We start from the raw sequence: 11037 nt of genomic DNA, 5'->3' as shown, positions 1-11037 counted from the left end.
CATGTTTATGGTGGCTATTTTTATAGCTTTATAACTCGCTTTAGTCATCGCATCGAAGAGGGATGTACGATCCTGCGAACAATGAAATTTCATGCTTAATGTGTGCAGTATCCGAAAAAGCTTTGGCAAGACATACACTAGTGTAGTTTTTGCCTACCTTAGAAAAAAATAGTAGCCGCCGATCTGTTTCAAAACATATCGTAGATGTGGTAGATAAGCGGTTCATGATGCTAATTTTTTTGTTTGCTTCGTGTGTTAATACGATCAGCTGGACCGTGAGACGTGGCCTGCCGATCATTCTCATTCTTGTCTGCCGTAGCAAAGACATTTGAAGTCTCTACAGCCGCATCCTTCTCTACACCAGGCAGTTGAGGAAAGTCCTGCTCCATTTGTTCCATCAAAGAAAGAGAAATATCACTCGCCAACGACGCGTTGGACGTATGCGTTGGTGCATCTTTGGTCAAACCAGCGATGTTGGAGGTGCAGTCCATGGGTGAAATGTCTCCATCCATTTGGTTGTTGGAAACATTCCGGATCCCTTTCAATGCCTCGGTCATGGTTAGTCGCTCGATCACCGAATCACTCAGAGATTTGGCGTATTCTGAGTAGCTTTATGTGTACTAAACATTTTTTGGCAGTGTTTACAAGTGGCGGCCTATCCCTTGTAAGTCACCAGGCTCATCTCACTGTCCACTGTCACATACGATGGAATGGGTTTCCTTAGCGTCATCCGAAGAACTCTTATCCCGTTAGGAATTCCCGGGAAGAAATCCTTCCATGTCTCATCTCGAATCCAAAGAACTTCTCCATACTCCAGCAATCGTTGTGCAACTTGTTTGTTGGTGACTCGAGGACGGAAGTCATGTATCCTAACCTCAACTGATCCATCTTCCATTGACTGTGGTATTTCGTACTGTTTGCCACCATACTCAACCTGATGCTTAAGATTGTGCTCCTGAACCATTTCTTGTGCCAATTGAACATAATCTGTACCAACAAAGACTCGACCATTGCAGATTTGTAGGTGCTTGATGAGCTTCGATGTGATGAAGTCGGATATGTACGAATACTTCAATTTTGTCGGCACAACCCTGAAGTTGATGACGAAGGGACGGTCTGATAATAACTGATAAGGACATTTCTGCACGGGCTGGTTCCAGTAACGGAATATTGGAAGGGTTTGGTTTCAACGTACCAAGTCCGTACACTCAGAAATAAAAATAGTCACAGAATTGCTAAAGTTTATGCATTAATGACTATTTTCTATCTGCCTCTCTTTTATTCTACTGTGAATTTCTACACTAAATGTCATTTCGCCTGGGTTGAAGCTAAGCAATGCTTCAACCCAGGCCAATTGACAAATAGGAATAAAATTCCCTGCAGATTGAAAGAGAGGCAGATAGAAAATAGTCATAAATTACTAAAATTTAGTCATTCTGTGACTATCCGTGTTTCTCAGTGTAGAATTATAGCGCAAATCAAAAAATAAACCGACGGCTGCTGCTACACGGCGCGTGTGATCAAAACAACAGCCCGATGTATACTGGTATTGAAAATTTTAATTTATAAGAAAACTTTCGAAAGTGAAAATACCAAAAAAGATTACCGTTTCGCCTCAAATTTTGAATATGGCTTATATTCCGAACAGCGGCGATCTTAGAGATTCAAACTAATATTTTCATTATTATTCAATATGGAGAACCTGTAATGTAAAATATTGATTATCCTGTGAAGTTTTTTCGGGGATTTTATGGAAATATCACTGTTTTATTTCCAGTATATGGAATATGAGTCATGTTTGGATTTTGGGTCTAAACGGTACAATAACAAATAAATAAAGAAAACTACGAGTTTAGTAGAAACCATGATTATTGTGCAAGATTTTACATACCGTCCATATAGGGGGGGTGACATTGGGTCACTGTAACTGAAATAACTTGTTTTTGAGAATATGATTGCAAAACCATTCACAGCTGATAAATATTGATGATATATGATGGAAACAAAAAGAAAAGACATCTAAGATGTTTCACAAGTATGATAAACCCGCTTAAAAGTATGATTACATCAAAAAATGAAAGAGCTTTGAGAAAAAAATATGTAAACCCAGCATTGATCGTCAAGTTTATACAAATTTTCTTGTTTTTTACCTCAAATTGTCTTCAAAGTCTCATCCTCATCGCCTATTCAGTTTCCCCAAAGGTTTACAGAAACAGTGATTCTTTTAAACCTTCGCAAATAGTTAAATAGTGCGACATTCCACGATCAATACATTTTAGGCAGATCACTATCATACACTCGTCATTGTCTCGGTATTGCAGCGATCCAACTCATTTGTACTTCCGTGAGATGTTTGTATAATATGGAAACACCAATAAATAATTATATTTAAAAAAAATCCATTTGATAAAATATTACGATGTTGTTGCGCACGAAAAACAGTTGCTGGTTTGAGAAGTTGTCAAAATGCGTTGCATTGTTCTTCAATGCACGGAATCCCCAACTAGACTTGTTTGATGTTTCAACGATGCTGTATTTAGAAAGAATAAACACATCTGAATGATGCAAGAGTACACATACGGTGCCAAAAAAGTAGACTTGTGATTTCATTCACCATCGTTCTTCCTTGACCTAATCTCACCCTCATTTTTAATGTTTTCGACACATAACAATAGAGATTAAAGTACATGCGTTATACTTGGCACAGACGTATAATTTAATGTTGTAAATTTTGTCTAGTTTCAACATACAAGTTTATTGATATATTAAACAAAAACTACTATATGTAAAAATGTATATTGTGATTAATTATGTGTTATAATATGTTCCCTAACATATGCATTACAAATTTTAGTAATATTAGCGTTATTAGCTGAAATATTTCATAAATCATATTTTTCCGTTTTGACCCAATCTCACCCCCCAGAACCATTGTCACCCCCATCGACGGTACATGTTCTGGAGACGCTAAGCTCTCTGTGGGCCCCTTAAAGAAAAAAATCTTAACCATGCCAATGCTGAAGTCTAAAAAATGTTCTCACTTTGGTCGTAAATTTAGGAACCAACCGAATCCGCTAATGAACTCGTGTCGTGTTCATTGGCAGAGGAATGTATGGTTATGCTGAAATTTCTCGTTCAGGTTGGACACGAAACTCAAACCAAATCCGACAGAAACCTAGACTAGTCCAGTCAGCCGTCGCAATTGTGGGATAAGTTAACCTGATTGAATGTCGTTTCATTTAATCTCTCATCTCCCCGGAAAGGTACCTAGAGTTGGCACAAGTCGTCGATGCCGGTCACGCAGCGAAAGAATCGCGTTACCGATCCGTTTCATGCAGACGCGAGATGGACCATTTTACAGATGGACGCTATATTCAAGCCGGATGAGCGACCACCCGAGCAAAATTGAGTAACAAAGAAATAACACGTTAAGCTATCCGATAACAACCATTTTATAATTTGATTTGTATTCATTTTGGTAGAACAGCCTATGTAAACCGTATGCACGATTAAAAGTCGTGTCGTATGATAAGACGCGTCAAATAACAGTATAATCGCTTATAAACCCTGTAAACAGTATAACATCGCTTATAAACCCTATTACTGCATCCTTAGTTCTTCTAAGCATGAGTGTTGGGACAGCAACGGAAAGATGCTTCGGTGTCATTAATTTTCGATTAGGGCTATCAGGGTATTGAATTGGGAAAAATCCCGAAGAGCGCTTATCAAATAAAATTCTGACGTTGGAGTTGCTTTGTGAATTATTCCATAAGCGAAGTTATGCATTAATGTCACCAATGATAAAAAATTTGACTTATTGCGAGTCAATTTCCACAAGTCATTTTGAAGAAAATTAACATGCTGCCCAGTGTATTGAAAAGGCAAGTAAACAAAAACGAAAAAAGTTTACGTTTTATACACCTATTAAGCCAAAGTAGGCCGTCATTGAAATTTGTACGCGTTGTTGATGATTGTTATTAATTCATCTCACGATTTCAAATCAAAGAAAATCAGTTGGTTTTGCACTGACACAGCTAAAAAAGTATCAGCATACTTTATGCATGTTAGCGCGCACAGTGATACCTTTTCAAGCCAATATAAACTATCAAGACTGAGTTTTATCACTTTGAAATTGCCAGCAAGTCATCATTGGTCATCATTGCTGCTAAACCGAATGACGGGCTACTTAGCCTTAATAATGATAGTAACTCCCCCACATGCTCCATCCTGTCGATCATTACGATAAACAAAAAAGTTTGGATCTCTTTTGAGTTCAGATTCTGGTTTCAAATAAGTTTCAGTAATAACTACTATATGTATGTTATTAGCTGTTAGAGTATGTTATGCGATCGTTATTCGACTCGGGTACCCATCAGAGGAGAAGAACGAGTGAGCCATTTGTTACTCAATTGCCTTTGATTCGAAAACGAATGTGTCTCGGATTTCAGATGCCGTGGATGCACTTCAGATTGCGACTGATCCGCGGCACTGTTCGTGTGTGGATACGTTCGCGGGACTTGCCATTAGATTTATCGGCGTACGTTCAAGGATGGTTAACGACTGATTGTTTACTAGAGTTATTTAGCACCTCGAGAACTTGACTGACGGGGGACGATTCGCAACATTCACAAATTGTTCACAAAGAAGGACGATGGTAGAAGTTGAAATGGACAGCAGCAAAGGTAGCTTGTTCTATGTCAGAAGTTGTGTACGACATTTGATTTTACGACCCTCAATGCCACTCACATGCCACATCTCTAGGAATTGATGTTGCCTAAGGATGTGTTTCGCAACAGGACTGTAGATATATTATGTAGAGCTGAACGAACATCCAAACATTGAATCGAGTTTGTTCAAACCAAAGAAGTATGAAAGCGTTAGTTTTCCAACAATAACAATAACGACAGACAAACAGACACAATACTTAAAACAAATTTCTTTAAAATATATCACCCATCATTATCTAACAAGCATGTTTCAAGAAATACTGTTTACCAACTGCAACTAGACCTGAACATGACATAAGTGCGAAATGCGAAACTTTATGCGCGCCTCTGGTAGTAATGTTTTGAACATAGTGAATTTACAATCATCTTTAAATGCAAATCTCGTCATTGTTATGTCTGCTTGGCTGTGCTATCACTTTCATAAAAAACATACTTTGAAATGCGGCTTGCGGCGAAATTACCGTGAAACTCTCTTCAGAAATATAATTTCATACAAATACCAAGAGATTTATGATGATCATGGTTCTTTTTGGTCTACTTAAAATCATCTCCCAGACCAAAAACCCTTAAATATCTCGAGCTTTTTCTCAAACATCTTAGGAGAAGAGGCGCAACATTTTCTCATATGACGACAAAAATGAACGTTTTGTCCAAGATGCTCCTCAAAGATCTTCAAAGTGAGGATGAATCACTTAAAAACATTAAAAAGAAATAAATGATTAACTTGGATTTACCGCAGTCCGAGTAATCATTATGAAATAAAACTGAAACGAGCAACGAAAGATCATTATATCATGCCGTCGCACTTGTTAGTCTACTTGTCATGAACTTGTCTCAAATCACTTAGCCGTGCCTCGAGGAGGCATTATAATCTTGACGTTTTACTTTGCTACCGTTATCGCAGCACATCGCTTAATCATTGGTCAGAGCTTAAACTGAGTAGCAGGTTTTAGTCTGTATTGAAGTTTCGCTTCCGACAAACGATGAAATCATGCATATTTTTGAGCTTGTGCTGTGTTTTAGTGATCTCAAGGTGGGCATCATCGCAAGAGATTGGTAAATCTGAAAATTGCTTGGTTTTTTTAGTTGATTATGAATCGTTTTCTGCTTCGGTTTCTACAGAAGACTGTCTAACTGGCAAGGCTCACAAAGGTAAATGCGTTTCAATTGCGAATTGTCCATCGCTGCTTCGGATTGCTCAAAGTCCAGTGATTTCGGAAAGTGACAAATTAAAGCTTAGAGAACATGTTTGTGGCAATCGAAAGGTAAGGTGGTCGGAACAGTGAAAGCGATCCATTATACTTTAACCAAGTTTCAACTTTGAGGTTTGTTGCCGATCGCCATTGCAAGTTACTACAACTTCCACAACAACTGAATCTTATTCTTATGATGATGTTGAAGAAAGTCAACCAACAAATCAACCGCTGTTACCCAAGGAAAACGATTGTGGCTTGGATACCGCGAGCCAACGAATCATTGGCGGAGATATTACCGATAAGGAACAATTTCGATGGACGGTAGCTTTGGATTACAAGCATCCAAGAACAGGGGGTGTCAAATGCGGAGGATCCCTGATCAACACAAGATATGTTTTAACTGCTGCTCACTGTGTTTTCAGAGTACAGAAACAAGAGTAAGGGTACCATTTATATAAACATTTCAAAGTTTTATTTATCAATCCTCTCACGTTATGCAGTCTCACTCTACGTTTAGGCGAATGGGATATCGAACAAAACCCCGATTGCGAGGAAGAAGATGAAGAAGATTGCAATCCGGAAGTGCGAATCGTACGAGTGAGTCAAATAATAATTCACCCAGATTACAAGGACAAGACAAACGACATTGCACTATTGAGAATGGAACAAGCTCTTCCGAATGAGTACACGTCGCATATTTTGCCCATTTGTATGCCGCTGTCGGCTGAACTCATGCAAGATGTTTTCACGAACAGAAATGTAAGCGTAGTTGGTTGGGGGAAAAACGAAAAAGGTATCAAGCATTGTTTCGAAAATTGTTATGGTAATAACGAATCCATTTAATTTTTAGAAATAAGAAGCCGTTTCAAAATGTACGCTGAACTGATAACTATCAACAATCAACGATGTGAGCAAGCATTAGAGAAGCCACTTCATGACACGCAAATGTGTGCCCAATCTTTCACAGAAACTATTCGTGATACCTGCGGAGGCGATTCCGGAGGTCCTTTACAGATACAGATCAAGGGGACATACTATCTCGTTGGAATTGTCAGTCATGGTCCACCTTGCGGGAAAACTTTACTGCCAGCGGTTTACACCAGAGTGACGTCGTTTTTGGACTGGATTTTAGAGAATATAACTGACTGATATGTTTTCAATAGTAAGCAGTATAACATTGACTTGATCTTTCAACTTGTTTTTCTATTCCATCGATTGACAATCAAGTTTATAATTGTTAAAAAAGGGTTCAACAGAAGAAAAACGGTGACCAACGGTGCAAAATCCTGCAAGGAATTATAGAAATACCTGCTCACACTATTATGGGTCACCTAGTTACGATTATAAGCCATTCTTTTTCACATGCAATTCAAATGCAACACTAAACAACTTTTAGAAGTGGGTGACTCGTAATGGTGTAACCCCCGCTCTTTTATTTCTCTGGTTCTTTTTTGAATTGCTTTGAATTGCTCAATATAAATTAGCACAACAAATATAAATTAACACTCAATATAAATTAACAGAACAAAATTCAAAAATGTTCGCAAAAGTTGTGAAAATGATCACGAATATTTATATAATATTTAAAGGAAGAGAAATAAAAAAAAAACAAGAAGAGTTACATCTTTACTTATATAAAAAAACACGGTTTAAAAAATATTACAATTTTTAAGAATTATGTTGGTAATCAATAATTAAAAATTTCGTCATTTTATTAAATCATTACAATAATAATGCTGTGGAATTAAGTTCATCAAAGCCAGAACCATATGCATTTTTGCAGAACCAATTGAATTTTATCATGTGGCCCGTAGCTCAGATTAGAACCACAGATTTGGCACCACTGCTCTAAAGGCAACTTCACCGGTGGTCCTAATTACCGGTTGGTTCCAAATTTTTGGACCATGGTCAAAATTGAAGCTTGCACCGGTGTTGCAAATATTGTTCCAATTTTATTGGTTGTAGGACATTCCCCAGAATGACGTTCCCCAGAATTTCATTCACCAGAAAGGGACATTCCCCAGAAATCCATTCCCCAGAACCATTTTATACACTTTTGAAAAGCGAAAAAAAAGCATTTCGTTTCATTCAGTTGTGTTTTTTTTTGTTCAAAACGTACCTTTTATGTACGATTTGATTTTTGAATTGCCCGAAAGCTTCGAATCCCAGAGACACCGACCTCAATTCACCCAAAAATTATTTTCATTATAATCGTTATTATGAATCTCAAGTGAATAAAATCATAATTGGGTGTTGAAATATCGTTTAAAAGGCGAATTTTTACTTCCCGTGCCTCGGTGTTCAGTGAAAATTGATGCGATACTTTGAAAGCGCCCTAACAACCCTTCTCCAGCTTTACGTTGGATAGTTCGTTTCAGTTTTTCATGTATATTCAATAATACTTTATTCACTCGTTCTACACGATATTCTGCCTACAAATATCTCACGTTGTCTGCCGAAGAGATTTCAGAGCATTTCAAGAAGAATAATAGTCTATATTCTTCTTGAAATGCTCTGGGAACAACATTGAATTTTTGATCTCAACGTCTTTGCTTAATTGATCTCAACGCCTTAATTGATTATTGAAGCCTTATTTGACATTGTTTGGACAAAACGCTGTTGCATAATTTTGCATCTGTTTGACATAAACTGTTCTTATGTAGCTCATACTGTTTTAAACGTAAACTTGGCCAAGCTGTGAGAAAATTTAAAATTTTATTGTTTTCATAGTTATTCTTTCTTCTTTCAAAATAGTTAGTTCTTCCAAATTGTTAAAGGCTGGCTTGTTCTAGAGAAATATTCTTTCTATGCACAAAATAAATTTATGGCATTTGTTAGTTTGCTTTCATAGCATAGACGGGGTTGGTGGTCTGATGGCTACCGCTTCTACTTCATATGCAGAAGGTCATGGGTTCAATCCCAGGCCCGTCCCTTTCCAAGTACTTTGTAGTTGTATATCTCTCACTTGCTTCTATCTTCCATTCTAAATATATCACACTCAAACTATTCGTTCATAGCAAACGCTAGAACCAGAGACGGACAAGAAACCGTTTCCATAACGCTTCCTACTTCCACGCGCACGCCTTTCTTACGCCTGATACATAGGCAGTCTGCTAACCACAAAAGCAAACCTCTCTGCCATGCCTTTCCCCCAATCCATACACTCCCGCATGAACTGGCGTGGATGCAGTGGAATATACGGTCTACGTGGGAGCCAGTTCAATGCATCATCAATTCCTCCCCCTTCCCCTCATTGGTCTGTATTCTGACGTGGCAGGTGCCATTGTTGCCTAAAAATAGAAGATCACCAGCAACATACACTGAGGATGCCTGTTAGTCCCAAGCAGTCATTCGGTTGGTTCCTTGTGTAAGTGCAGCTGATCTGGCGATACTGGAGTGCATCCACGGGCGGCCAATCAAGCTCAAGCTCAAGCTCAAGTTAGTTTGCTTTCATAGCATATTTTCCCTTCTTTTGAACATTGGCTGTTCTTCCTAGGTTTATTGTCTTCGTAATTTAAAGAATAATGAAACACAATTGGTTTAAAATTGAACTAGAATTCAAATACCGAAAAGCTAAACATTACATATACTTTGCAATTTTATTGAATGGACAAATTGATGTAAAGTTTTACGAAAAAGTTACACGTCGGAATCGCAGTTTACGGCTAACCAGCCGAGGAACATGAGTCTGTTGCTCGATAAATACTTGTTTTTAATTATGAATCGCAGTTTACGGCTAACCAGCCGAGTAGATGTTTCATGCGATTCATATTTAAAAATAAGTATTTATCGAGCAACGGACTCATGTTCCGTAACCGGTCGTTTGAGAACGTCGTGACCCATTAGAAGCCCACACAATAGAAACCTCAGCCAGCACAGTTGCTGACTAGTGTGGTGTGCTATTTCAATACCTAAAAAATAATGTGCTCGCGAGCTAGGCATTGGATATAAATAGAAAGCGTTGTATTTGGATGGGCATCTAATACTTTCGAAAGAGGTGCACTTTACGAAAAAGGACCACGTGATTATTGAGCTGAAATCGAATTCAGGTTAACTTCTGCGTCCATGAGTCCTCTCATGGCGTAGAGGTAACGCGCCCTAACTAGAGATCAGGGAGTCGTGAGTTCGATTCTCACTGAGAAGACGTGTAACTTTTTCGCAAAACTTCACATCAATTTGTCCATTTAATCCAATTGCAAAGTATATGTAATGTTTAGGTTTTCGGTAGTTGTTAAACTTCCACTCGGCTGGTTATAGCTGTAATCTGCGATTTATATTTAAAAACAAAGTATAATTAAAAGTTTAAACATGGTCCGTGCCCTGGAACTATTTTTAAAAGACGTTTGTAAGGGGCCATCCATTAATTACGTAAGGGAATATGGAGGGAGGGGAGTTTTAGGTTTCATACGCGTCATAGAAATTATTTTTAATTTCCATATACAATATCTTACCATGGGGGGAGGGGGGTTGAAAAACCGCCAAAATTGTTTTACGTAATTAATGGATCGTCCCTAATTAGTATGAAATTCACTTTTGAATCACCCCTCGGCAAATTTGAATTCAGGACGAGCTGTCCTTATGTGCATTGAAATGTCATTGAGTCAACAGAATGAAATCTTCTTTAGTCATTTATCATATCAATATCAAGATATTGAAGGGCAATAAAATCGTGATATACTTAGAAAATGTGTTTTTTCGATCAAGCTACTAAAAGCTGGAGAACTTTTCTTGTCTTCGATAATTTTCTTTTACAGCATAACTCAATAGCTACAAAATATCGTAGTCTGTGTGCCTGCCAATATTGGTCAGACTACGAAAAGTTACTTTGAAAATTTGAGCGGAATTCCTGGGCTAAATGTGCTTGAAGCTTGTATGAAGAACATCGTCCAAATATATGAGGAAAACGGATCTCATTTCATTTCCGACCTGCAACAAACCGGATGTCCTTGCTTTAAAACAAACGTAAAAATGTTTTACCTATGGATCTAAAAATCTCTCATTATTTATTTTGGGGAATGGGTTTCTGGGAAATGTCGTATAATCATTTTATTTTATACCAGTTTTCTGGTATAATTTCATGGAACAGGCTGGTTGCGTGGTCCATTTTTGGTCGA

The 11037-nt window shown here is 37.9% G+C and overlaps 1 protein-coding gene across 1 annotated transcript; it reads left to right on the top strand.

Moving 5' to 3' along the window:
* The first annotated feature begins 5629 nt into the window (after window positions 1-5629).
* LOC5567560 (melanization protease 1) lies at window positions 5630-7117 on the top strand. Its single transcript, XM_001657502.3, has 5 exons — window positions 5630-5783; window positions 5850-5992; window positions 6053-6360; window positions 6424-6716; window positions 6774-7117. The coding sequence occupies exons 1-5, from the start codon at window positions 5711-5713 to the stop codon at window positions 7070-7072; spliced, it is 1116 nt and encodes a 371-aa protein (XP_001657552.2). The 5' UTR covers window positions 5630-5710; the 3' UTR covers window positions 7073-7117.
* Window positions 7118-11037: the final 3920 nt, after the last annotated feature.

The sequence above is a fragment of the Aedes aegypti genome, chromosome 1 (assembly GCF_002204515.2).
Source record: "Aedes aegypti strain LVP_AGWG chromosome 1, AaegL5.0 Primary Assembly, whole genome shotgun sequence".
In the NCBI taxonomy this organism is placed as follows: Eukaryota; Metazoa; Arthropoda; class Insecta; order Diptera; family Culicidae; genus Aedes; species Aedes aegypti.
This window is presented reverse-complemented; position numbering and strand designations above follow the sequence as displayed.